At 50.6% G+C, this 26,607-nt stretch overlaps 12 protein-coding genes across 12 annotated transcripts; 8 read left to right on the top strand and 4 right to left on the bottom strand.

The window, feature by feature from the left end:
* Window positions 1–436: 436 nt before the first annotated feature.
* On the top strand, window positions 437–4,212 carry Asppvi_000815 (putative cation chloride cotransporter; the record flags this gene model as incomplete). The annotated part of the gene is made up of 2 exons (XM_043297121.1): window positions 437–926; window positions 986–4,212. 2 exons carry the CDS (start codon window positions 437–439, stop codon window positions 4,210–4,212), a joined length of 3,717 nt encoding a protein of 1,238 aa, XP_043153056.1.
* Window positions 4,213–4,955: 743 nt separating this feature from the next.
* Window positions 4,956–6,572, top strand: erg12 (mevalonate kinase; the record flags this gene model as incomplete). The annotated part of the gene is made up of 1 exon (XM_043297120.1): window positions 4,956–6,572. The coding sequence occupies one exon, from the start codon at window positions 4,956–4,958 to the stop codon at window positions 6,570–6,572; it is 1,617 nt and encodes a 538-aa protein (XP_043153055.1).
* Window positions 6,573–7,018: 446 nt separating this feature from the next.
* Asppvi_000813 (uncharacterized protein) lies at window positions 7,019–8,777 on the bottom strand (the record flags this gene model as incomplete). Its single annotated transcript, XM_043297119.1, has 2 exons — window positions 7,019–8,710; window positions 8,736–8,777. 2 exons carry the CDS (start codon window positions 8,775–8,777, stop codon window positions 7,019–7,021), a joined length of 1,734 nt encoding a protein of 577 aa, XP_043153054.1.
* Window positions 8,778–10,369: 1,592 nt separating this feature from the next.
* On the top strand, window positions 10,370–11,566 carry ramB (bifunctional protein farnesyltransferase/protein geranylgeranyltransferase; the record flags this gene model as incomplete). Its single annotated transcript, XM_043297118.1, has 3 exons — window positions 10,370–10,599; window positions 10,666–10,770; window positions 10,828–11,566. The coding sequence occupies 3 exons, from the start codon at window positions 10,370–10,372 to the stop codon at window positions 11,564–11,566; spliced, it is 1,074 nt and encodes a 357-aa protein (XP_043153053.1).
* An 868-nt stretch (window positions 11,567–12,434) lies between these two features.
* Asppvi_000811 (putative L-serine dehydratase) lies at window positions 12,435–13,817 on the bottom strand (the record flags this gene model as incomplete). The annotated part of the gene is made up of 1 exon (XM_043297117.1): window positions 12,435–13,817. The coding sequence occupies one exon, from the start codon at window positions 13,815–13,817 to the stop codon at window positions 12,435–12,437; it is 1,383 nt and encodes a 460-aa protein (XP_043153052.1).
* Window positions 13,818–14,461: 644 nt separating this feature from the next.
* Asppvi_000810 (methionine--tRNA ligase MSM1) lies at window positions 14,462–16,619 on the bottom strand (the record flags this gene model as incomplete). Its single annotated transcript, XM_043297116.1, has 8 exons — window positions 14,462–14,734; window positions 14,815–15,292; window positions 15,346–15,710; window positions 15,766–15,897; window positions 15,950–16,036; window positions 16,104–16,175; window positions 16,232–16,350; window positions 16,421–16,619. 8 exons carry the CDS (start codon window positions 16,617–16,619, stop codon window positions 14,462–14,464), a joined length of 1,725 nt encoding a protein of 574 aa, XP_043153051.1.
* A 374-nt stretch (window positions 16,620–16,993) lies between these two features.
* On the top strand, window positions 16,994–17,534 carry Asppvi_000809 (putative nuclear transport factor 2 domain protein; the record flags this gene model as incomplete). Its single annotated transcript, XM_043297115.1, has 2 exons — window positions 16,994–17,039; window positions 17,092–17,534. 2 exons carry the CDS (start codon window positions 16,994–16,996, stop codon window positions 17,532–17,534), a joined length of 489 nt encoding a protein of 162 aa, XP_043153050.1.
* Window positions 17,535–18,860: 1,326 nt separating this feature from the next.
* Window positions 18,861–19,323, top strand: Asppvi_000808 (uncharacterized protein; the record flags this gene model as incomplete). The annotated part of the gene is made up of 2 exons (XM_043297114.1): window positions 18,861–18,997; window positions 19,056–19,323. 2 exons carry the CDS (start codon window positions 18,861–18,863, stop codon window positions 19,321–19,323), a joined length of 405 nt encoding a protein of 134 aa, XP_043153049.1.
* A 187-nt stretch (window positions 19,324–19,510) lies between these two features.
* Asppvi_000807 (60S ribosomal protein eL38) lies at window positions 19,511–20,026 on the top strand (the record flags this gene model as incomplete). The annotated part of the gene is made up of 3 exons (XM_043297113.1): window positions 19,511–19,574; window positions 19,698–19,826; window positions 19,977–20,026. 3 exons carry the CDS (start codon window positions 19,511–19,513, stop codon window positions 20,024–20,026), a joined length of 243 nt encoding a protein of 80 aa, XP_043153048.1.
* Window positions 20,027–22,209: 2,183 nt separating this feature from the next.
* Asppvi_000806 (lytic polysaccharide monooxygenase auxiliary activity family 9 protein) lies at window positions 22,210–23,070 on the top strand (the record flags this gene model as incomplete). The annotated part of the gene is made up of 3 exons (XM_043297112.1): window positions 22,210–22,310; window positions 22,363–22,591; window positions 22,648–23,070. The coding sequence occupies 3 exons, from the start codon at window positions 22,210–22,212 to the stop codon at window positions 23,068–23,070; spliced, it is 753 nt and encodes a 250-aa protein (XP_043153047.1).
* An 841-nt stretch (window positions 23,071–23,911) lies between these two features.
* Window positions 23,912–24,397, top strand: Asppvi_000805 (uncharacterized protein; the record flags this gene model as incomplete). Its single annotated transcript, XM_043297111.1, has 2 exons — window positions 23,912–24,227; window positions 24,285–24,397. 2 exons carry the CDS (start codon window positions 23,912–23,914, stop codon window positions 24,395–24,397), a joined length of 429 nt encoding a protein of 142 aa, XP_043153046.1.
* Window positions 24,398–24,545: 148 nt separating this feature from the next.
* Asppvi_000804 (putative 2-hydroxychromene-2-carboxylate isomerase) lies at window positions 24,546–25,384 on the bottom strand (the record flags this gene model as incomplete). The annotated part of the gene is made up of 4 exons (XM_043297110.1): window positions 24,546–24,749; window positions 24,809–25,092; window positions 25,151–25,250; window positions 25,310–25,384. The coding sequence occupies 4 exons, from the start codon at window positions 25,382–25,384 to the stop codon at window positions 24,546–24,548; spliced, it is 663 nt and encodes a 220-aa protein (XP_043153045.1).
* Window positions 25,385–26,607: the final 1,223 nt, after the last annotated feature.

Below are 26,607 nucleotides of genomic sequence, written 5' to 3'. Positions count from 1 at the left end.
TTGGTAGTGTCCATCCTTCGTTCTCCTCATGTATAGATGAGTATAACAACAGCTAACGGAAGATGATGCACGGGACTGTGCTTGGTGACTAACGAGGAATTTGCACTGTTTGTCTCTGTGTCTGGGTGAGGTCATTGCCGATCTTCCAAGCATTTGCGGCTTGCAGCGATGCCAAGTCAATTGCGGCATTCTGAGCTCGATTTTGCCGGATTTTCGAGTCTTTGAACACACCAATGCTTTTAATCAAGTATAATGCTTTATGATAAAAACATGTCGCCTTTCCATCTCCGCTAAAGGCTTCCTTGTCGATACACTCTTCCGTTGTGATCTCGGCTGCGACCAGTGTGCTATTGAAGGGGTGGGGACCCCACTGCGATAAGGTGTAGGATTGTGTCTTTTGATGAACAACGGACCGAACAAAAGCAAATCGGGGCCGATGTCGAGGCGAAGGCCGAACTTTTCCACACGAACCGCTGAAGAAGATGTTTCCAGGTTGGATCCAAACGACCCAGCCCAGGCATCTCCTGAGGACAACAGCAGGCTCCTCGATTGGAGGTCTGCTCTCTCGTCCCGTCCCTATGAGCCGCTGAATGCCTTTTCGCGAAGGTCAAATAATCAGCGTCATCCGTCGTCGACCGGCTTTTTCAGTGGTATCTCTCGGTGGTGGCACCGTCGAGACAGTGGGAGGCAGGATTCCTCGGCGGACAATGTGGCAGCCAATGTCTCCCACTCTGCAGGGCCGCTGAGAGAACCGAGTCCTGATAAGAAGGAAAAAAATGGATCGGCCCATCGTGCATCGGAGACTGCACATAAGCTTGGGACATTTTCTGGAGTCTTCGTGCCGACAACACTGAATGTGCTCAGTATCCTGATGTTCCTTCGGTTTGGGTTCGTTCTTGGACAAGCTGGCTTACTTGGGATGCTAGGTCAGTATATGCTGCCTCGGACAACTTCCTCCATTTAGAAATACTGCTGACGAATGCAGGGCTTCTGGTTGCGTCTTATACAATCAACCTGGTAACGACAATGTCTCTCTCCGCCATCGCAACGAACGGAACCGTAAGAGGCGGCGGCGCATATTATCTGATTTCCCGCTCACTAGGACCTGAATTTGGTGGCTCAATTGGCATCGTATTCTACCTAGGCTATGTCCTGAATACTGGCATGAATGCTGTCGGTCTCGTTGACTGTTTCACACAGAATTTTGGCACGGAATCGGGCAACTGGGGCAACTTTCTTGAAGAAGGATTCTGGTGGCAGTACTTATGGGGAACTATCGTCTTGGTTCTATGCACTGCAATATGCTTGGCCGGGAGCTCCATGTTCTCGAGGGCTAGTCACGGACTGCTAGTCATTCTACTAGTGGCAACATTCAGCATCCCAGTTTCCGTGATTGCCATGAAACCATTTAGTAACCCCAAGTTGGACGTTGAATTTACGGGCATTCGCCTGCAGACATTGCTGGAGAACCTGAAGCCTAGGCTCACCAAGGGTGCCGCTGGTAGCCAAATCCACGGACGAGAAAATTTCCAAGACCTCTTCGGAATTTTGTTCCCTGCTACAGGCGGAATATTCGCGGGTGCCAGCATGTCGGGTGACTTGAAGAATCCCAGCAAATCGATACCCAAGGGAACGCTCTCTGGACTGGCACTGACTTTCGTCACTTATACACTTGTGATCCTGGCAATGGCTGCCTCAATAACCAGAGAGTCATTCTACAAGAATACCAGCGTCCTCCAGCTGGTCAATGTTTCCGGTGTCGTTATACTGCTGGGGGAGTTTGCAACGTCGTTCTTCTCCTCCTTGATGGGAGTCATTGGTTCTGCGAAACTCCTCCAGGCCATTGCGCGCGACAGTCTCCTTCCTGGGCTGAGTCTTTTCGGCAAAGGCAGCAAGAAGAGTGACGACCCGGTGTATGCTATAATTTTGACTTTTGTATTCGCACAGCTTACAATGCTTTTTGATATCAACCAGATCGCATCCTTTGTTACCATGACGTACCTGATGACATTTTTGGTTACGAACTTAGCGTGCTTTCTTCTGAAGATCGGCTCCGCGCCCAATTTTCGCCCATCTTTCCACTACTTCAACTGGCAGACTGCGGCAGCCGGGACTTTGGTGTGCGGTGCCAGCATGTTCTTTGTGGACGGAGTCTATGCCACCGGCTGTGTTGGCATTCTCATTATGCTGTTCTTGCTAATTCATTACTCCTCGCCTCCGAAGTCATGGGGTGATGTTAGCCAAAGCTTGATCTACCACCAAGTGCGAAAGTATTTGCTTCGCCTTCGCCAGGAACATGTCAAATTCTGGCGACCTCAGATTCTGCTTTTCGTGACCAATCTCGATGAACAGTACAAGATGGTCTCGTTCTGCAACTCACTGAAGAAAGGAGCCTTATTTGTGCTGGGCCACGTGCTTGTGACGGATGACTTCCCTAGCGCAGTGCCAGAAGCTCGTCGCCAGCAAAATGCATGGACAAAGCTTGTTGAGTACTCTCGAGTCAAGGCCTTTGTCAACATTTCCGTGGCTCCGAGTGTGGAGTGGGGCGTCAGAAATGTCGTCCTGAATTCTGGACTTGGAGGGATGAGGCCCAACATCGTGGTTATCGATCAGTTTCGGAAAGGTCAATCGCTTGCTGAAGTCTTACAGCTTCCTGCTCACAGAAAAGACTCTACGAACAGCAAACACAACTCTCATGAGGCACAAGGTGAATCATCTGAGAATGAGGCGCAAGACCTTTCTATGAGCTGCAAGAGCTATGTGACTATACTTGAGGATCTACTCTTCAAGCTCCGGATTAATGTTGCCGTGGCCAAAGGATTCGAAGATCTCGAGCTCCCAAGCCCAGATGGACAGCATAAGAAAAAGTATATCGATCTGTGGCCTATTCAGATGTCGGCCGAGCTTGGCGCAGATAATGAAAGCAAACAAAATGTCCTCACGACTAACTTTGATACATATACCCTCATCCTTCAGCTAGGATGCATCTTAAACACAGTCCCCTCGTGGAAGAAGACGTATAAGCTTCGAGTGGCGGTATTTGTGGAATACGAGACCGATGTTGAAGACGAGCGTCGAAGGGTTGAAGCCCTCCTTGAGAAACTTCGAATCGAGGCGGAAGTCCTGGTTTTCTGGCTGGCATGTGGCGACTTGAAGGCGTATCGCATCATTGTCAACGGTGACATGAGCCCGGATACCAAGGAAGCCCAGGATCGTGTTCACGCTGTGTTGGAGCATGAAGACTGGTGGCAGGAGCTACGGCGGTTCCGCAATAGCTCGAAAGATTCCCCAGAAGTATCGGGCCAATTAAGCCTCGCGAGTCTACCGGAAAGAATGTCCAGCTGGAGTGGGGCATCGGGCCACGAAATGACGAGGTCGCAGAGTCAAATGGCCGGCGGACTGAGAAAATATATCCAGTCCCGGCGGCGGCGATCTATATCAAGTTTCAAAGGGCTTGGAGGGGTCAGTCTAGGCATGAAGACGCATCGCCTACTTGATTCACTCGTTCATTACGACAGCAGTGCAAGTGAGAGTAGCAGTGATAGCGAATTTGAGCCGTACGCTAGTGACGACGACGACGGGGAAGAGGGGTCCCGGGAGACTGATGATCATAATTCACAAAATTATGACGCCGTGGCTTCGCCTAAGACGGATCAAACGACACCTCAGGAGATTACAGCCACAGCCAAGCAGGATATTCCATCCATCATCACTACGGGCGAAGAGGCATCTCCCAAGAGCAAAGTTGGGCTTACCCGGCCACCCATCAGCCGCTCACCATCTAGCATCCGATTCTCTTCCTCGCCCATACCTGAAGCAAGAGTTAGCACAGAGGAAAACGCGGGCCCGTCCATCATGTTTGCGCCAAGCTCATCGCCTCCGCGCTTCTCGAACCGGTTGGAATCAATTTATACCCGACGTTCCTCCTCCGCGGCCAGAAGTGCTTCCGGATATCCCAACCAGGCGTCTGTTCCTCTGTCATTCGACGATCTTCCCAGTCGTGCACAGCACCTGATCCTTAACGAACTGATGGCCAGGCAAAGCAGTCAAACGGCCGTCATCTTCACGACATTGCCTTCCCCCTCCGAGGGTACCGCGGAAAGTGAAGAGACAAGCGAGTCTTACCTGAGTGACTTGGAGGTACTGTGGCAAGGACTGCCACCCTGCCTGTTGGTCCATAGCAATAGTATGACCGTGACGATGAACCTATGATGATCGATTTGATTTCCACCTAGTAATGATGCTTTGAAGCGCTGCACATATACTTGGCAACATGATTCATTCAAAACAGCTAGGACAATAACATAAATTTACTTGACTATCATATAGTAAGATGACTGCTTTTTCGCTAGGATCTCACTGAAAGAGTTTAAGAAGGAATGAAGGCCAGTGTCAGCACCGCTGAAGGATGAGGCGTGTTTGGTGTCGTAATCTTAAATGTAATCACATTACACATGCATGTCAGCACCACATCAAGAACAAACTGTATCTCTTTGACAGAAGCTGACAGAATCGAGATTCTGATGACAATAAGAAGAAATGGAAGAAATCCAGTTACTAATATTCTCGAAATTCATCAAAATAGATTTCCACTGAGAGAACTAGGTAGTTTGGGGGTAACAAATGACAATTTGCCTGCGTGTTATTGGGCCACAGCAGAGAGTCTAGGACGTCTCCGAGTGTTATTACCGTACCTCGTGCTGTACCCCTCGGTACATAGATAAAATAAAGTACGCTGGATGTTTCTATTGCTCATCGCCAATTGAACTACTCTCATGTTTCTTACCCTCCCTCCGTCCTCATTCAAATCCATTGCACTAATTCTTTACTAATAATAATATTTTGTTACGTTGTGCGCGCGAATAACATTCCAGTCGCTTATCCCCTCTAATCCTCTTTCGTCATAATCCTTCCTCTCGGAAACCCCCTTTCTGGTCGCATTGCTGATAGCTCGAATGGGCAACTCCCGTGGACGCCGAACGAACGGCAGCATCAAGACAAGCAAGGGTACCCAACGTGGTACAGTGTCCCATCTGTTGTCAGATCAGCCCCTCGCGGCACGGCCCAAGGTCTCGATAGTCAGCAACGACGACAGCCAGGACAGTTCTGACGGCGGCGCATCCACGACTCCTTCCACGGCCGAATCCACAGTAAAGACCGCTATTGACGGCACAGACGGCACGAAAAGAAATATGTCGAGGAAGCCCTCATCGCCAATGGCTCCGGCCTTTATGGTGTCGGCGCCAGGCAAGGTTATCGTCTATGGCGAGCATGCTGTTGTCCACGGCAAGGCAGCCATGGCTGCGGCCATTTCCCTTCGGTCCTACCTTCTCGTCACAACGCTGTCCAAATCGCACAGGACAATTACAATGAATTTTCGGGATATCGGTCTGGACCATACGTGGAACATTGACGAGCTGCCGTGGGACGTGTTCCACCAGCCGTCCAAAAAGAAGTTCTACTACGACCTGGTCACCTCTCTTGACCCGGAACTTGTCGCCGCAATCCAGCCCCACGTCGAGGCGGTGTCTCCAGGAAAACCAGAGGATGTGCGCAAGATCCATCGCCGATCCGCGTCCGCGTTCCTTTACCTGTTCCTTTCCCTCGGGTCGCCGCAGAACCCTGGAGCGATCTACACCCTCCGATCCACCATCCCTATCGGCGCAGGTCTCGGCAGCAGCGCGAGCGTCTGCGTCTGTCTGAGCGCTGCGCTACTCCTCCAGATCCGCACTCTCGCCGGTCCCCATCCTGACCAACCTCCTGACGAGGCGGAAGTGCAAATCGAGCGCATCAATCGCTGGGCGTTTGTCGGGGAGATGTGCACGCACGGGAACCCCAGTGGTGTGGACAACACGGTCTCCGCAGGCGGCAAGGCCGTGATATTCCGACGGGAGGACTACTCCAAGCCACCGACTGTCACTCCGCTCCTTGACTTCCCCGAACTACCTCTCCTTCTCGTCGACACGCGACAACCCCGCTCAACCGCCGTCGAAGTGGCCAAGGTGGGCAAGCTGAAGGATGAGCACCCAGTCGTGACCGACTCCATTCTGGAGGCAATCGACCAGGTGACCCTAGCGGCGCAACAGACGATCCAGGAAATCAACACCAAGGGTATCACAGACCGGACGCTGGAGGACCTGGGTACCCTGATCCGTATCAACCACGGCTTCCTCGTATCGCTCGGTGTCTCGCATCCCCGCTTGGAGCGGATCCGCGAGCTTGTCGACTACGCCGACATTGGATGGACAAAGTTGACCGGTGCTGGAGGTGGCGGGTGCGCAATCACCCTTCTCCGTCCGGATATCAAAGAGGAGGCTGTCCGCGAGCTCGAAGAGAAACTTTCCGCCGAAGGATTCGTAAAGTACGAGACGACACTGGGAGGCGACGGCATCGGTGTTCTCTGGCCGGCTGTGCTTCGCAACGGCACCGACGAAGAAGGTGGCGAGGAGATTGACCAACAGAAGTTCGAGAACGCAGTCGGCCCAGAGGGCATCGAGCGTCTCGTGGGCGTCGGCGTCCAGGAGAAGCGGGAAGGATGGAAATTCTGGAAACGGTCGCCTCGTTTCTCATGATGCCCTCGGACACTCTACATCCCTTTTTCTTCCTTTCTAAAATTTGGGCACATTTTTCCCTAGTATGCGACAGGAATCTTTGCATGATATGCCTTCCATCAGCGCTTTTTCTTTTTTTTTTTTATTCCGCCAATGTCTTCTATCTTCGTTCTTGTATCATATTTCAGTACTCATTATGATGGTGCCTGCTCTTTTTTGCATGGCGCTTCTTCCTTTTTTTCATCTCTGCCTTCTTTCGCGTCACGTTATGTTTCAGTACTTCATTCTTTAACCGTTGTGTATGCTTGTTTGAGATCGTCACGGGAGCGTTAATGTCGAGGATCGAGCGCTGAACGAACTTATATATATATACAACCAAAGGCCAGGGAATCGCATGAGATAGCCATGAATTGCCCTAATTTATAGTTATACAAGCACATTCAATGGTGCAATAAGTCCCAATGCTGTCAGCCCATCGTCGTCTCCCAGCCCTTCTCAATCATGACATCCATCCAGTATACGTTATTGTCCCCCGCATCCATTCGTCTCCATACCTCTTGCACAAGTTGAAGGCAGACGCTGATCGGCTTCGGAGGCAGGACATGCATGAAGGAGGTCAACCGTCCGAGAACGAAGCGGCGAGTCCTAGAAACCTCGATGGCATGCGACGAGAGATGGGGCCCATCTACGTCTAGAGGGATCTCCGACGGCGTTACACGAGGCAGGCGAAGTTCGCTACTTGATGCGACGAGCAGAAATGGTTGGAGACATCTGGTGCGGGATTCGAGGGGAATGGTCTTAAGGCGGGACAGAGTGGTGAGTGCGAATTCGGTCAACCAGCTGCTGTAATAAGAATCTGAGTGGGTTATGCTCGAGGCTGCTTGCTCGGACGACACGTTGCTTTCGGGTTGTGGGAAGGGAGAGTCGGAAAACCAGGCCATGCTCTCGAGATTTAGGTCGGGGTCCAGGGAAAAGAAAGGATCGCGTGGAGCAGTATCGGATGGTTGTTGGTTTGTCTGTGACGACAATGTCTGATTGGAAGGAAGTCGACGGCGAAGCAGATCGGGGAAAACTCTATACAGCTGCAGGAGGCCAGTACAGCGGTACACCTCAGCCATGGTGAGAAGATGCCAAACTGGTGTCTCGTCGTCGCCAGGGCTGACGATTTCACCCTCTGTGGGATGAGCGAGGCCAAGCAGCCTTTCTTCCAGCTCGCGAGCCCTGGTAATCGCCATCTGCGCTCGGTCGATGTCCGCCTGAGAGGTGAAGTTCGTAGCGCGAACTCTCTTCCTCTCTGAACGAATTAATCTTCCTACTTCTTGCACGGTGAATTGGGTGTCGCGGGCGATCCCTGTCCAAGGATGGGGCACCCGCTGCAGCACGACCGATTCACCTATTTCCGACGCAGATTTCCCAGACAACACGGCCGAGTCGTCCGCGACAAACGACAGAAGCATCTCCCAGTAGATGAGAGCCTCCTCGAAGAATTGGTGATTATTACCGCGATTATGACTGGGAGTTTCGGCGGCCTTGACATCCAGATGCTTCCGAAGTAGGTTGAAAAAGGAGACGCCCAAATCTTTGGAATCGTGCCAACTGGCGGTCTGGCCCAGCATAAGTAGAGCCAGGAGGGACTTGTCGTCCATGGTAGTCTCCTTGGAAATTATCTCCACCGCTTCGTTGCGCATGCGTTGTCCCAAGGGGCCGAATTCTGGAAAATCGTTCACCAGGGTGGCTGCTGCCATGCTTTGCATAGTCTTGCACATGGCCAGAGAGGAGCCCCAGAGACGTGATACAGTCGACCGGAATGGGTTCATCTGACTATCATAGCTAGAGAACAGAGCGGCTACCTCTTTGAAGTAATATTCAATCAAAGTCCAGGAGGGGTTGTTCAACGTTTGAGGAATCGAGGTAAAATCGTGCAAAGGCGGCTTTAGATGGGACGAGGAATACGTGCGGATGATCGTCGAAGGCGAGAAATCGGAGAAATGATGAGTATTATGCTGAAGCACTGGTCCTGCTAATGAAAAGAAGCTTGTGAGATTCGTCGGCGTTCCGAAGTCGAGTGAGCTCTCCCGTTGTGGCACTGATATTGGAGGCGATGCTGACGCTGGCGATGGAGGGCAAAGATCTGTCAACTCAGGTAAAGAGCCTGTGCTCTGGAGATCCCATAGATTATCACACAAGACACTGTTGCCATTCGCTTCCAATACTCTTGTTTCGCATGGTTCATGTGGACCGTTCGAATTCAAGTTGCTACTATCTAAGGCCAACGGAACCTGTGGCAATAGCAATGCATCGATGAAGACCGGTGATTTGGGTGAAGTTGACGGCCGCCGATCTGAGGACTGAAGTGATCTGGATATGGATGCTTCAGAAATGCTTGTTTGATCATTGTCGGGCTCTTGAAACTTTGTCACCCAGCGCAAAGATTGAACATATCCGGGGCACTTCACCCCCAAGCGGGTGCATCGGCTACAGTGTGGTTTTTCTTCTCCACATTTGACCTATCACCATGTTCAGTGATCCCAATAAATCATTGCATTCACGGAGTCGAGGTTCTATGTGGCGTGGATAGATTGAAGATATACTCACCCTTTTGCTCTTACACCTAGCACAACCGTTGCGGGACTTCTTGACTCGTCGCATAACGATTCAACCTCATCGGCTGAGAGAACGATAACGCGGATATGATTTCCTCAAGGGATGTTGGGAGAAACTTGGAGACTCCCCATTACTGCTCCAAATAGAAGCAGTCATCTGGACAAGATCATAGATATGCCACTGGCCGAGAGCGTGCGGGGAAACCCTGAGCTTATCAGCAGGCGGCGTCCAATTAGAGACCGGTTGGGACGTTTGCCTGTCTGGGGCAAGTTGAAGGCTATCAGGGAAGTATATGAATCATGGAGTTTCTCAGGACTATTTATGTCGATTCATTGATCCCCTGCTCTCTGGAGGTGGCACAGAGTCCCGATGATAGGAATCTGGCTTGATGTTGAGATCCTTCGAACCGGTCAAAAGGAAACTGGTCAGCATTGCTACTGCAACTAACAATGGCATTCCTATCAAGGGACGCTTGAAGACAGCTGCAAAAGCAGATAAGGAATCCAAAGCATGGAGCACGACTCCGCTCAGCGCCCCATGGGCTGATCTCTTTCATCTCAGATACCAGAAACGCACATGATGACCAAGTAGGATGAATGTTCGTTGTTCTTACCTAGTCCTCGAGGGCTCCATGGCAACTCGCTTGACATGACCTACTTCTGTATATTCAAATCAATGGTCGGAACAAAGAAGAATGATCAGACGATTCGTAGCTGTGGACGAGGAAGCAAAGAGGAAGAAAGGATGTTTTGGTATTGTTGTCTTGATATTGTTCGGAATTGCCGCCTGAGGCTGCCACAACCCCACTCGATTATCTTATCGTGTTTTTGATGAATTTCCTCCTTACTACTCCGCACCGCCCTCTTCGCTGTGATCATTTCTACTTATTGTTACATCTGCCTTTTAAATACAATTATAGACCCTGGCGATCTGGAATCAATTGGTTGCTCACTAAAACTCTGACGAGGGAGAACCTACATTTTCTGTAGAAACGGACTGTGGACACTGTGAGCATAGTACCATCTCTCTTCTCCAAGCAAGATCAACACGGCCCTTTACTGGATACCTCACTTTGATTGACGATTTCGCATGCTTCTGCATTAAAGCAAAACTCTAACATTGACAAGGTGTTCTGGAACTCTTCCCGGAGAATTCTTGTGTGCTCCTGTTCTTTGACTTGCTCAAATTAACACCAATCATTATCCCGTTCCAGCATGGAGGGAAAATACTCGTCGGATCCAGAGTGGGCATCTATCAAGCCTATCGAGCTCAATGATGGCAGCGAGTCCGGCGCCATGCCGTTGGCCACCATTTCGTATTCGCCAGAATATCTCGAGGCTACTTCTTACCTGCGAGCTGTAATGGCCGCCAACGAGATGTCGGAGCGAGCGCTGAGACTGACAGAAGACATCATCTCCATGAACCCAGCGCATTATACAGTTTGGTGCGATCAGACTACAGTCCACGCCGCCTTAAAAAGGGATTCAAATGGCTAATCTCTTTTGTGTAGGATATACCGGGCTAAGATTCTTTTCGCCCTAGGAAAAGATCTCAATGAGGAGATAGAATGGCTCAATAAAGTCGCTCTGAAGCATCTCAAGAACTACCAGATATGGTAAGTATTTAGTTCTATTATACCTCGCATCCCGATCCGTCTGACGCACTTCGACAGGCACCACCGCCAAGTTCTCATGTCTTCGCGGGCTCATTTTCCAAGTCTTCCGCCCAGAGAGCTGGACTTTCTGATGGAGATGTTTGCCCAGGACGCCAAGAACTATCACGTCTGGACATACCGCCACTGGCTTGTCCGACATTTCAAGCTCTGGGATTATCCGCGCGAGATCCAGGATGTGGAGACGCTCCTGAAATCTGACGTCCGGAACAACTCCGCCTGGAACTATCGGTACATGCTCCGCTTTGGACCGCGTGATGACAACGAGTACGATGCCGGTCTACACAATACAACGGGATCATCGTCGGAAAAAGGCTGCTTGCCAGTTGTTGACGAGGACCTAGTCGACGCCGAACTGCAGTACTCGCAGACTAGGATCCTTGAAGCTCCTGAGAACCGCAGTCCATGGTCGTACGCGCGCGGAGTACTCCAGGCAGCCGGCAGACCCCTTTCAGAGTGGAAGGATTTTGCCCGGAGATTCGTGGTCGAAAAGCAAGAGAACGGTCAGGTGGTGGATGTTGCGGTCAAAAGTAGCCACGCTATTGAGTGGTTAGCCGACGTGTACGCGGAGGAAGCCGAAAGCGCCTCATCCAAGGAAGAAGGTGCAGCCGGGGCGGTCAAGATGCTCACTCTTCTCAAGGAGAAGTACGACCCTATCAGGAGGAACTACTGGGAGTATCGAATCCGGCAGATTATGGCATCAGCGACACAGGCTACGGAGATACCTGCCTCTGCTTGATTGAGACGTCTATTGCAACAGTTCAAATATGATGCTTTGTATTACTTCTACCTGTCTGAGTTAAAGTTCTTGGGTTTCTTTGGTTTTCCGTGTACATAATTTGCGATTCTAGAGCGGATTCTGGTGTTATGTTTACGGAGGAACGCTCAGCGTCTAGGGCAGAAAGTGATTCTTATACGTAAAGCAAGGGCGCAGGTGGTGTGTCTAGGAGACAATCGAAGTACACAAGAAGCAGTTAGTCTATTGCATAATTCTCAGAGAAATAAATCTACCTGAAACAGAACGATGTATAGCATTTAAAAGCCTAAGCCATCTACAGATCTAGTGTGGCGAACCTGGCCTAGACCTGCCTTGTTTGAGGATGGCTGTGCCATCAATCTGTGTTTCGCCAGTTTCCAAAGTGTGATATACGGGAGAGGAGAGAGCAACCAGAGCGAAGAGTATAGTTCGTCCAGTGTGGAGCTGACGGCCCTCGAAATGAATATTTAGAACAACTGAAGAGATATGAAGGACAGATACATAGGAAGATATCCCACTCTCGATCGCCCGACAGCCGCGACGGTAAGGAATGGGTGTGCATTCTCATGTTGGACGGAATGTACTCCAAAAATCCATAGTAAGGCATTGATTTAACCTATCCTAGTCTATGCATTAAAGACAGAGGGCGTGGAAACGAGGCAGTAAATGGCTTCAGTGGCCATCATTGGTAGCGTCAATTTCACAAAACCTCCATTCTAGCTTGTAAAATGATCCCAAGAACTCCAAGAAATTCAAATCCCATAGCCATAGCACGAACGCATTCGTTAAACCAAGAAATCGTATCCGTTATTAAGGGAATGTTGTATTTTTTGTTGCGGGAAAGCCTGGTTTACGCTCCCCAACCCTCCTGCAACATCTTCCTCCACTCTGCCGCCATGTCGATGGTGACATTGCTGCCTCCGCAGACGATGATCACCACTCGACTGTCCGGCTGCAGGTTCGGGACCAGCTGCTTCAGCTTGGATTGGAACTCGTGCGACGGCGACGGCGTATTTTCAGTAGGATGTGCTTGAGGCTGGCTGCCCGTCTCTTCTGACTCCGTTTCGGTTTCTCCGGACGACAGTCGGTCATCACCGTATCCTTCATCTCGTTGGGGGAATTCAGCCTCTGTCCTCTTCCGCTTCTTCCCAGCCAGAGCTGCCTGCTCGGCTGCCAAATGTGTGCTTGCTGATCCCGAGGCGCGTGCCTTGGTCGCATCACCGATGGCTGCCTCGACGCAGACACCGCATGCCAACTCCACCAGCAGTCTTTCATCATCCGCGAGACGGAGCACGCCCCGAGCGGCATCGGCATCTGAGAGGACAGCACTGTGCACAGCAATTCCGGGTGGGGGAGAGATGGCATATTTGAATGTACGTTCCGAGACGCGGATGGCGCCCAGCGAGGTAGCTTGGGAGGTGATTTTGGGGAGGGAGACGAGGGATTTCTGGGCGACAGCGAGCGCGAGGGAGTCTGTGCCGTCGGTTTCGATGGCGAGTATGTGGATAGGGTCTGGTTGAGCGGATGTGATGCCGTTGCTGTAGTGTGAGCTCTGTTTTTGTAAATGTCTCCGTCGCTCTAGGCCCATGACAAGACCATTAAGCAGTCCGCCGCCGCCAACACTGCAGATCACAGCGTCCAGTGGCAAAGCGCGACCATTGTAGGCGATAGCTTCTTCTCTGGTTGTTACCGGCGGCAGCTGAGCAGCGAGCTCATCGATGATCGTGCTGTTTCCCTCCCAGATGGGCTCATTGTCGAAGGGATGGAGGGCAATCTTGACCACATCTTTCTCGGCGTCTCCGTCATCTCCTTTCATAATCACTTCACGCATGTATTCTCCGGCTTCAGAGAATGTCTCGCCGTACTGGATGACGTCCGAGGCGCCCGCCGCACGCAGTTTGTTCACCATCAGGGGCTTTGTCGAGACAGGCACAACCACGGTGCAAGGATAACCCAAGCTCCGGGAAGCACAGACGGCAGCCAGCCCGGCGTTGCCCCCCGAGGATGCAAAGAAATGCACCGGCCGGCCAGCGTTTTCCGGCTTGATGAGGTGTGAGAGGATCTGGTTGCCCATTGCACGGGACTTGAAAGATCCGCTGGGTTGAATGTTCTCGAGCTTCAAGAAGATTCTACAGCCTGCCGCACGAGACAGACAGGCGGATTCCACAAGGGGAGTCTCAACCCATGGCGTCTTGAAGCTCAGCTTCACTTCCTCAGGTGAGATGCTGCCCATGGTGTAAGAGCGGGGATTCACGTCTGCTCAAGGGACCAGAGAAAAGACAGAAGAGCACAGTTGAAAAGTATTGTATACAGTCCAATTCGTAAGTTGGGATGGTAGTAGTATAAACAGAGCAGAGTATATGAGGTATCAAGGAACGCAAAAAAAGCTGGGGAAAAATGAGAGTTCTAGTATCACACTGGAGATTAGAAGCCAAGATAGAACATGAGAGAATAATACAAACCCATTCTTGCTTATCCATGAATTATATGACGCCAAAACACCAGTTATTCTGATATACAATAGGGCATACTTCCCGATTACCATGATAGGAGGTTTGCCGCGGGAAAGGGCCAGGGGTTTTCCGTCCGCTCAGTGTTCGGAGACTCAGCGTCGCGATTCTGGAACATTTTTTCCCGCTGATAACCTTGTGGACAAGCGTAGGAGGATCCAGAAGCCGTACGCCATGACATAACACAAACCTTGTCTCATCTATGCATGGCGATGATCCTGTAGTCCTGCAACCCAGCTCCACTGGCAAGTAACGGAAAAGTGTTTTACTCGACCCTTGCGTTGGCGGAGAAGCAGAGACTCATCATCTTTTTGTGTGATTGGACTGCGATCCTTTTCTTCTTATCAAACGAAAACTGATTTTCTCATCATTCTTCGATAATGAGAGGGGGGAAAAGAATACTCTTTTCGACACCCTCACCGTAATCCGGATCACAACCATAGCGTGCAGCCGAAAAGCTCCGTTTCGATGGCTCTGTCTTGTCTACACGGAGAATATCGAGAAGTTCGGTAGACTTACTGGGCATGAAAGGTTGCAATAGGATACCAGAGATTCGTAGGGACTCGGCAACATTGTATAGCACTCGCTGCGAGTCGGCTGGAGATTTCCATGGCTCTGCTGCATGGAAATACTTATTCGTCTGCAATAAAGGGTAACGGAAGCGATGTCAGTCTGATATAATCGTGTCTAGTGCTTGTGTGATAGACTCTTAACACTGACCTTCTCGATAATCACCATGATGTCCTGCAAAGCGGCACGGGGGTTTAACTTTTCCATTTGTTCCGCCACTCTATCAGGTGTCTGCTCTAGAAGCGATTGATGCTCCAGATCTTCGGGCGTCGGCGCGGGCAGCTTGTCGGCGGCTGCGTCCGCAATGTACGACCGCAGGTTACCCTTTGCACAACCAATTGTACGGTGTGTTAGGTTTCCAATGCCCCATTGGAGCATCTTCTTGTAGTCACGGATAATGTAGGAGTTGTCATAGTCGGCATCCCCCGCTAGTCCACCTTGGAAAGCAAGGAAGAAACGCATGGTGTCGACACCAAAACGATCAATCGCGAAGAAAGGATTCACCACATTTCCGGTGGACTTCGACATCTTTTCCCGGTTCATGGTCCAGTGACCATGAACGAGGACTCTACGAGGTAGAGGCAAATCCAGTGCCATAAGGAAGGCAGGCCAATAGACGCAATGGAAACTGACATGGCTGTCAATCTTTCGTCCCGCCCGTCACGCGGAAGAATAACTTACCGAACAATATCTTTGCCGATGACATGCACATCGGCGGGCCAACCTAGTCGGCCCTCCTGACCAGGAGGAAATGGGTATCCGGCCTTAGTCAAATAGTTGATAAGGGCGTCCAGCCAGACATAGATCGTTTGTGTCTCATCGCCCGGTACAGGAATGCCCCAGGTCAGTCGCTCCACAGGCCTAGAGATCGACAAATCTGATAATCCCGAGGACACTGACTTGACGAGGTCTGCCATATAGTTACCAGGCGTGACGAACTCGGTGCTTTTGTACAAGTCCAGAAGGCGCTCCTGAAAGGCAGACAGTCTGAAGTGATAGTTCGTTTCCGACGACCATTCTACCTCTTTTCCTGTCTCAACTGAAACCTGGCATAGTGAGTGGTTGTACATCTGATAACATCCAGATTCTAGGGCCAAATACCATTCTCTTCCTTCCAGTAGAGGGATCCAAGGAGTTTTGCACTTGCGATGGGGGGTAGAACGTTTCGTCGCTGACGGAATACCATCCCTCGTGCTTTGCAGTGTAAATATAGCCCCGGTGGTTCAACATTTCCTTTTGCATAGTCAGCATGCGGAGCAGAAAGCTAGCAGCATTTCCGACGAACCCAGAAGTATTGAACAGCCTCCTTGTGCGCCGGGTCGGTCGTTCGTATGAAATGATCGTAGTCAAGATTTGCGGCTTTTGCTAGGGCCTGAAACTCATCGTCGCAAATTTAAGTAGAGGTTCTCGTAAGTGTTTGTAAGAAGAGCGCGACCGACCTGAAAGGTTTTGCAGTTCATATCACAAAAGGCCTGAGGATCCATGCCAGCCGCGCTCGCGGCCTGCTGAATCTATTTTCACCAAGTTAACCGCGTGACATAGCCCCAGGTCAAGCACCAGGCGATACCTTCATTCCATGTTCATCGGTCCCCGTCAACAGTTGAGCGTCTTTGTCTCCAAGAAGTACCCGCCATCTCTTCAGAATATCGGTGATCACCATAGTATAGAAATGACCGACATGGGGGGCTTTGCGAAATCGATTCCATCAGTATAGATTCGACGATGAGGTCCGCATAGGGTTCATAGAGTCTCGTACCGGCATTCACATAGAATATTGGAGTCGTCACATAGTACGGCTTCTTCAAGCTTTGCTCGGAAGTTGCTGTTGCCAATCGGCGCGCCGAAATGGTCTGAGTAGGAATTCTGCACGAAGCACATCTCCACAATGGACGTCTATGGGCTACAAATTGACTGGCCCATGAAAGCGTACGGAGTCTCCCCTTGGAAAAAGCCATTGCGAAGCAATAGTAACATGGAAAGACGAAGTTGTTTATGGAAGACAATTCTCATACTGGTTGATTTCTCGGAGCTCGATAATCTCCGGGTGGTCCTAGCTCCTCCGTACCTTTTTTTTCCCTCTTAAGTCACGATTTCCGATACATACCTTGCAATTTTCCACCTTTGCCATCTCTTAACGGCAGTCTCTTTCCTCAGCCTGATCTATTAGGGGAATTGAACATCTAAAATCTCTCCAGAAGTTTCAATATACCGTGTGGTCAACGTTTGTCGCGCGCGTCTCGCTGTCTTACACGAAATTGTTGTTGGGTATTTCATCAACCAAAGCTCGCGGAATCTGCATCCACATCAACATAATCAATCTGTCGTCAAAATGACTATTCGAAGTGAAGATGTGCTCACAAGAGTGTCAACTGATGGTATGTTGGGCCCAGCCGACGTTGTCCTTCCTGTCTGACTGTGTCTTTTCAGCTGCCACTGAATTTGTCCAATCCTTCTACCCCGCGCTACAGTCCAATCGCGCAGCAATCGCTTCGTTTTACAGCCAGCCCACCTCCACCATCCTATTCAACGGAAACGCTGTCGCGGATGGCAATGCCGTCCAAGAGATCTTCGTCAACCAGATGCCCCCTGCTCATTACGAGGTGCAGTCGTTCGATTGTCAGGTCATCAATCCAACATACCCCACGCCAACAACATCCGGCGTGAAGCTCCCCAATCAGACGACCGTCAAGGACATGTCAATATTGGTGGTAGTAAGCGGCTATGTACGATTTGGGGAGTCCAGAGATCTGCCGCAGCGTGGCTTCAGCGAAACATTCATTCTGGTACCGAATCCTACAGCGGATGCTCCCAAAGGAAAACGCCGGAGAGAATGGCTTATTCAAACACAAAACTTTCGACTTGTCGTTTAATTAATGAATACTTCGAAGAGGCACTACCGTTACGCCCGACATATCATCTTGTTCGACAACCCGCTCATAACACGATAAAACACGATAATCGCCTATTCATGAATTGAAGGCACGCGCACTAGGTATCTCTGCTGCTTTGCAAAACGAAATGATTGCGAAAGAGAACGCCATGAAATTACAGAAACTACCCAAACACAACATTCGTGACTCATAAAACTCAGGTGGTTGATCTCGGCGGTACGCGCAGATTCGCTTTGACACGCTCAAGTAATTCGTCGCGTGTGGCCTCTTCACTGGGTAGGAGAGCTCTCTGCAGATCGCCGCCAGTTAGTTGGTACATCCTTGACGAACAAGAGGAGCAGAACGTACATTGCGGAGCCATCTCCGCATTTCGTCGGTAGTCCAGTATTCAGGATCTTCTCAGAGTCCCTCAGTCAGCCTTCTATTCCGGTATGGCAATGGTCCCGAGTTGTATACCTCCAGTTGGGTCTGGCTCGGATGGGAACATGTCGCTTCCCCAGATTGTCCACACCGCGGCAGCTGTGACCATCCCGGCGAAACCTACATCTTATCAGTTTGCTTCGTGTTGACTCAATATGTGCGCCACCAGGAGAAGTTACCCAGGACAAGATTCTGGATATGTGTCAGCAAGTTATCACGAAGTTGATATGTGGCTGAATGCTGCAGGCTGGGGTATGCTCACTTTGGAAGTCATTGCTCGGTCTAAAGCAGTGGGCATTTTCCCAAATCCCGGCGTTTTGCGCGGAGAACACTCTTGAGATGTCGGTTGCTGATATTCGATATTATCTACTGTCGTTATATGATGGTTTCGCCACGGAAGCTGCGAGTCAAGCTTCCGTCGTCATGGTTGGAAAGCTGCCGCCTAGACCTTTGCACCGCCACTCGCAGCGAAAACGCCACCTTTTGGGGATATTGACACCTCAGGCATCCACAACGTCTTAGTCCGCGCTTGCTGCATTATTTCATAAATGCTATAGATTGACTATAGAAGGAAGTGAAGCATCTAGCCCGTTGTTGCGGTTTGCCTCGAACTGCCAGCTCCTGTTCGTCATGATCATACCTTCCTGCAGTATTACTTGTGGCTTAAGTAGGAAAGAGCAACTCCAGATATACCTTATAGCTACAGTCCATCTCCTTTGACGATGGATTTCTCAATAGATCTCTCTTTTCCCCTGTTTGTTCACTCTGTACAGACATAGAATTTTTACCATATACCTACTGTTATCAAGCCACACTCTCTCACACTCAAACGTTTCGCCTATTCCTACATCAGGAATACGTTACTTTTCTATTTCCATCATCATCATGGCCCCTCAGCCGACCAAGGGCACCAATCGCCATTACGATCCTGCGTTCGAGTGGTTCGATACACTCTTGCGAGCAGGTCTAGCTTTCAGTGTCCTTACATTTTTAATCATCTTTTTCAGCACTTCGGTCAAGTTGTCAGTGGTAGTATCGTATTCCATTAGATAGCGGTGTTTACTCATCTACAATGCTCAGGGTTGCCTTCTGGAGGCGAAACAGACTCCGAGTCCATCTTTCCAAGAGGGATTCAAGGAGCAGAAACGGTATCGAGCTCGGAGCCGTTCCTCACACAACCGCACCATTTCCACACAGCTTTGCACCAAGTCGAGCGGACGCTGCATCAGTGATCCACCACCCAAACCCGATTTGCAGAGATGCATCAAGAGTTACCGACAACATTGCACCTGGAATTGTGCCATGGCAGTGGAGACAGCACCAGCCACAAGAGGACGAGAGGCTGTGAGGTGAGGCTGTGTGGCGCAGCAGCCAAGGGTTTCCCACCGGCTAAACCCTAATCTGCCAGATTCCACACAATTGCCTCAAGTGTCCGCAGCCGCCCGTGTTGAGACTCGTTGAAAGTGACTGTACTCCATTCCCTCGCTCCGACTTTCTTTCAGATCACCGGTTTGCGTCCATAAGCCCTGCCCACCATGCCTCGCGAAGTTTCCGATATCAAGCAGTTCATCGAGATCTGCCGCCGCAAGGATGCCTCCTGTACGTTTTCCGCACACGATTTCCCCGGTTTTAGAGCGACGTGAATAAGCTCGGATTCAGCTCCGTGGAAGGATTAGCGATGGAGTTGCATGAATGCTAACAATTGGTTTTCTCTCATTACAGCTGCCCGCATCAAGCGCAACCGCTCGACCCAGCAGATCAAGTTCAAGGTCAGATGCCAGCGCTTCATCTACACCCTTGTCCTGAAGGACTCCGACAAGGCCGACAAGCTCAAGCAGAGCCTTCCCCCAGGTGCGTTGCCAGCCTAAGTTTCTACCCGTTTCCCCAGTCACGGATCACTGTTTTTGGAAATAGCGTCTAGTGGTAATAGTGATGAGTGAAATGAGAAGAGAAGCCGCGTTTCTGCTCGGGAGCTCAAGCTAACGCTACGTCTTCCAACAGCTCTCAAGGTTGTCGATGTGTCCAAGGGTGACAAGAAGAAGGCTCTGTAAATACCTTCAGTCGATGGAAAAGGGTGATTTGAGCTCGGTCAATGCAGGAAACAAATACCAAAAGCGAATCGGCATGGGCATGAACTTTTGTGGGCCGACACTAGAATGACAATTCAGCATATGCGGTGAACTCGTTTTTCTTCGCGACTGTTATTGAACACGTCGAAATGTCAGGGCAGATGGCATTTTCACATCAGCCAGACGACCTACCTACCTGCACCTACCACCAAGGGTTGCTTTGTCGGGGTTCCCTAGGCTCTACAACTTAATGGAGAAAAACAGTTGAAAATTCTTACATATTTTCCGCTTCCCGGTCATGCTGAAACGGTAGCTTTACACATGGATTGTGACCTGTGTCGCCATGGATGGAACACAGCAGTTCAATTCGGAATACTCTGTAGATTTCAGCCATATGACGTAGCATAGCTTTAATACTCCCTCTGGCTTGCACGCCTATTAGGCGCAGTCACTTCAGTGTGGACATGATACTGCGCTGCCTCCTCAGAGCAGATGATGGAGCACTTAGCATTATTATCTGAAGCCGGACGGGTACGGGACTCTGACAGGATCTGGTACAAACCGGGCAGGAATCACTTGCTGATCTTGTCTAGACCGTTAACGGCTATGTTGAGACTTCGTGCGACGTCTGACTTGTATATCTATCTACTTGGCCTCGAGGAATACCGAGTAATGACTGGGCTCCAAGTCCCACCTTGTTGCGGACCACAGGTTGACTGGACATGAGCAAAAAAGATCTCTTTTCATTGGATCTTCACCTTTCCTCCAGTATCGAGTTTATTGTCCACGTCCCACGATCTTCAGTACGTCGTATCAGATATGGACTGACTTAGGCTATATTATGTCTTGGCAGAGGTTTGATGAAACATGAACCCCCCGACTCCAATGCCTCCCTCTCATTTCAGCGAGTCAGGAAGACGGCGATCGCCATGGCTGATTGTGGGCCATGAAGGCGTCCGCATAAAGATTCTGTTTGCATGGTAATGAACTCACTGGCATCAGGTGATGAATCAATTATACACATGCTGTAGAGTCCGTCTGTGAGATTGATGGCGGTCAACACAGGTCAAGCGCCTGCTTTACAGTGAAGTAAGCATCCTCGAATCAAATCAATAGTTGGAACATCGAATGCTAATCACTGCTCTTCAAGGCACGGCAAATAGCTAGCAGATGAGGCCACTTATTATGTAGTGCCCTCCCTGCTCTCGGTCTGAGCCGCCTTGAGGCCCAACGTAGCAAAAGAAACTGCGATGTAACCGTTTCAGGCACGGATCCCAAGGCAAAAGTGCCAGAGGCTTGTATATTGCCGTCGGCCCGTGTGTCCGGCGGAACCTGGGGGATCGTCGCTTTCCATTCTGGGAGCTCTTGGCTGTGCTCTTTACGGCATGCCCAGCGCCTCCTCTTCATCAAAGAGAAACATCTGGATGGCGTACTAGTCAGTCGGATGACCAGGGAGTCTCAGTCTGTCGCGATGGTCTGGCGAATTGTGCGTTGTGTTAATAGATGGATCACTATGGGGTTTGTGTTCGGCTTCCCTGCTGCTGGGACGTGATACTCGGTCTATCGAGGGTACCCACTAAAACAAGGCGTGATATCCACAGTGGAGGAGGGGGACAGATGCTGATGCATCTGACGTTTCTGGACGGTTCCAGCAGCAAGCTATGAGGAATCACCAAGGCAGGGACTGTGGCTGCACGGTACATGCATTCAGAGGCCGAAGAGGCCGGCGTCAGGGAACATTTCCGGGTTGCAAGATTGTGGAGCGCCAATGATTCATGGCACCCATGCATACATGCATCCATTGGCGCCGGGATTACTCTTAGTATTCCTATCTGCCGAAGATGAAGAAGCGAATCTGGTAATTCAGGAGCTCTTGTATCAGGGGGCCTGGATAATATCTTGAGTCATGCTGGCTGCCCACCAGGTCACTCTCAGGGGTTGTGGGGGAACTTGTACCATGCAGTGCTGATAATCACAGGGGTCGAAGCTCTTCAGAATGGTTATAAAAGGCCTGAGCAGTCGCTCGTTGCTGTATGCTGTTCTGTTCCCTGTGCTCATCCAAACCGCTTTCTAGCTCCAGACGCCCCTGATCAAGCAGGTCTTTAATCATTGGCTGTTGCTTCTTCAACTTATTGTGTGAACTTTACCTTCTTGCACTAGACAGCATGATTTTTTCCAAGATCGCTTCCATTGCTGGCCTTCTGGCCTCAGCGTCTCTCGTGGCGGGCCACGGCTACGTTTCTGGCATCGTTGCTGGTGGGAAGTAGTATGTGCTTGAACCTCACAATGGCAGATACAACAGCTGACACCTATTCCAGCTACGGAGGGTACCTTGTTAACCAGTACCCCTACATGAGTAATCCCCCGGACACAATTGCCTGGTCCACCACCGCCACCGACCTCGGATTTGTGGACGGCACCGGCTACCAGTCTCCGGACATTATCTGCCACAAGAACGCGAAGAATGGCAAGTTGACCGCAACCGTTGCAGCTGGTTCAGAGATCGAATTCCAGTGGACGACGTGGCCGGAGTCTCACCATGGACCGGTATGAGGTCGAAGAGAAAAGAACAAAGATAGAGTAGGTAGGCTAACATAGTATAGCTGATTACCTACCTTGCTCCGTGCAACGGCGACTGCAGCACCGTGGACAAGACCACCTTGAAGTTCGTCAAGATCGCCGCTCGAGGCTTGGTCGACGGCTCCAGCMCACCTGGTAAATGGGCTGACGATGAAATGATCGCCAACAACAACACGGCCACGGTGACCATTCCTGCCTCCTATGCCCCCGGTAACTACGTCCTCCGTCACGAGATCATCGCCCTTCACTCTGCCGGTAACCTGAACGGGGCTCAGAACTACCCCCAGTGCTTCAACATCAAGATCACCGGTAGCGGCAGTGCTCAGGGATCCGGCACCCCTGGCGAGTCCCTGTACAAGAATACTGATCCTGGCATCAAGTTTAACATCTACTCGAGTCTGAGCAGCGGATACCCTATTCCTGGACCTGCCTTGTTTCAGGCTTAAAGGGGCAGCGAGTTTCTTGACCTCCATTGCCGGCCAAGACACAGGCTGCCAGAAGCTGGCTAAATGGTGGCCTGTTTGAGGGAGGAGAGCACGGTTGGAAGACGGCCGAGGACAAGCTGAATCAAAGTTCTTTCCTAGTTCCCTCTCTGTCAATCCTTATGGTGCTGTCCTGATGATTGTGGTTGAATCTTTTCAATGTATATATTCTCCACGAAGTCTACATGAATGCTACGTCTGTATGTCGTCTCCATAGCATAACGTCACCCTACCGAAGATTGGAACGATTTGCATCTTTCTCACGGCATGATCTACGAATTTATATAGTCGACTTTTGAGTTTAGATGTGTAAATTCTTTGGTCCCAGATGCCAATTGGAGGAAGCAAGATATATAAACCAGAACTACGCAGTTACTGGTTCAACAATATAGACCAGCAATTTAAACACGGATATCACAAAGAACGGCACCTTTCCTGCTTGGTTGGAAAATGGTGCTGCCTAACCAAGAGCAATATGGCTGTATGACTTCAGCCAGTGACAAAAAAGCCATGGGCCCACGAAAGGCATATGCTTGTTGATCAAATTCCAAACCGGCAAATAAGACACACATAAAATACCAGCTCCGCTTGTGCTAACCGGGCTATAGTTCCAGGGAAACCAATAAGGCTGGCGGATTATGACATGATGATATCCTGGAACCTTCTGCGCGGTTGATGTCATCGCCTCGGCCGATGGACCCTTATTTTTTCTATATTCATATTCATATACCGCTAAACACCCACAATAAAACAATCCAAAAATTTCCCCATGAGTGAGAGAATTGTTTAAATCAGACGGTCCAGAATGGATTCAGATTCCACGCGCGATACGCAACAGCCCCCGGAAATGGAATCCAGGATGCCGCAAGCAGAGGAACAAGGGCGGGACGGTACCCGGACTACGGGATCTAGTATTGCGGATACGTACTCGACGACTGCGAGTTCCCTCGCTGACCTGGGGAATCATATTAGCACCATGGCGGGGACGACCATGACGGAGATCAGAAATAAAGCCGGTTCGGTGTCGACTGGGGATGTTGTGCGGGAGGTCCGGGAGACGGCGTACTCGATAACGATGGGGAGTAAACAGGCGGAGGAGACTACGGGTACGGGCGTTGAAGGTTTGTCTGCTTAGCTATTTGCTTGATAGATTGATTGATGGGTCTGATACGAGGCAGAGTGCGATCCGCAAGAAGCTCGCATGATTGATGAGCTGCCCAAGGAGCGAATCGCCGAGTTTCTGCAGGAGAAGCACAAGAGCGATGCGGTGCGGCCTTCGAAGCAGCAATGACATTGCGGAGGCTTCATCTGAGCAAATCGACGTACATACTACAACTGACGAACCGCCTAGCTACGATACCGATGGCGAGCAGAATCGCGAACTGCGAAATGACCACAATGGACGACCCAAAGCGACAGACTAGACATTATCTCACACGCTACAGTACCGCCCGGAAACCTTTGTCCAGACTGCGATCCAGTCCCAAGAACTCGGCGACTTGGCCCAGATGGTCGACTCCCCAGAACCCTTCTGTCTCACCCTCGGAGTTTGTGCACTCGAACCAAGGAATTCCAAAGGCACCGGACTTGAACGCACGATCCGTGTTGGCCGACAAGAGCGATTTGACCTCAACCTGGCTCATCTGTTACGAATATTTAGTAACGCCAGCAATACGATACGCGGGAACAGCAACCAACTTACAGCCTTGAGGATCTGCTCTGCGCCTTCTTTGCCGAGCACTTTCTCCAGGACGGGGCCGAACCCATCAGGCTGTCCGATCTGGCTATTTCCTTCAATCCAGTAGGACCGAAAGAGCGCGTCGACAGTGGGAAGAAAGCGTTCCGACGCCTTTTGCGAGACGGCGCACAGAGCACGCTGCGGAGCCAGAGTCAAGGGCGGAAAGCCTGCCGGTGTCTGTTCAACCATGGGAACGGAGAAGTAGCGGGCCCAGCGGCGCCGTTCTCGGTTGATCCATTGCGCTTTGTCTGGAGGACACAATTAGGTATTGAGTTGAGCATGTATCCTCCCTGGAGATCGACTTACTCGTGATCTGGATGGGCGGAGTATTTTCACATGCCCTCATCAACCCCCCCAGGAAAATGGGCACATATGTAATGTCGCACTTGGCAAATGTGGGAGAGTGCTTCGAAAATGTTACTAGTGGCCTCTGAGAACGTCTGATGCGAGTATGCTATCACTCACTCTCAATACATGGAAGGCTATATGAGCGAACGGGCTCACGATGTCGAAGTAGAGTGTAATCTTGGGAGCGGCCATGCTGTGCAGTCCAGGCAAATGCAGTCTGCTACGGCTTTGCCAAGTAAATTTAGAAGCAGACAGGACTCTCTATATAGTTCGTCAAACGCCAAATAGTGTTAATGAATTGAGTAATGTCGTTGCCTTTGATTCCATCTCCGCATATGCTGCTGAGTCATCATCCACCAGATTGCCGAGGTTGTGACCATTGATGCTATATTGTATACGAAGTACTTCATCCTCTCTTGTAGACGCTCGTATACAGACTTTCCGGCAATCCCAGGCCGTGGCTTCCCCTCTCCATGGCCATCTGAATACCTCTACACTGCTAGCCACTTTGATGATCGTTTGAGGAGGCGTTCTCAAACCCTGAGCGCGGCGGAATCATGCATCCGACCGTTGAATTCAGACCGTGGACCAAGAAACCTGTGAAAATGACAACTTCCTTCCTTGTTCCTTGCTCAATGAGGAAGTGCGACGCGGAGAGAAATTGTGCCAATGAGATAGCGCCTTCTAGTCGCATCTCGCTTTTCTCATGGCCAGCTGACTGCATGCTGCACGTCTTGGCCGCATACTATACTTGAACAGGCCAGCTTTACTGCCTCCATGATTTGACAAGTGCCGAGGAACTGGAGCACGTTGAAGTGTTCAGCATGAGCTCCGTAACTCGATGGTCTTTGAAGGTCCCAAGCAGTCCGAGATGTGCGCTGGCACGCACATGGGGTCCTTTCAGGATACAGTGACCGAGAGGCGTCGCCATGCAAGTATTTACCAAGCCACTCGTATGGTGATTACGGCCACGTTCGCAAATAAACTCTGCTGGGGATTCAAGTATCTCCTTGTTGTCATTGAGGACAACAGGTGCGACCGTTTCGAGGAGCCAGACCTCTTGATGAAGCGCAGATCTTCTACGCTTGACTCAGGATCATCATGAGACGCGGCTCTTCCGGCTGTAGCCTCTTCGAGGGCCCTCTATGCCAAACGAAGGTCGAACTCTGCACGCGCTTGTAGTCATAGAACAATAGTAGAGTGGTATCTGGTGACCGATGGGCCATCCAAGAAAAGCCACGAACAGGATCGAGTCACTTGCAAATTAACAAAGGACGACTCGAAACAGCAAGACAGAAGCTGAAGAGGCCTGTCTGATCGAGATTACGAGCATCAATAATATGACTTCATCGAATCGAGGGTAGATCTTCCGTCATTGCATCGCAGGATCGTCATCATGATCAGAGTCCTCTACA

The sequence above is a fragment of the Aspergillus pseudoviridinutans genome, assembly GCF_018340605.1.
Source record: "Aspergillus pseudoviridinutans IFM 55266 DNA, scaffold_1, whole genome shotgun sequence".
NCBI classification, from domain to species: domain Eukaryota; kingdom Fungi; phylum Ascomycota; class Eurotiomycetes; order Eurotiales; family Aspergillaceae; genus Aspergillus; species Aspergillus pseudoviridinutans.
Note: the sequence above shows the minus strand (reverse complement) of the source record. Positions and strands in the feature narration are given on the sequence as shown.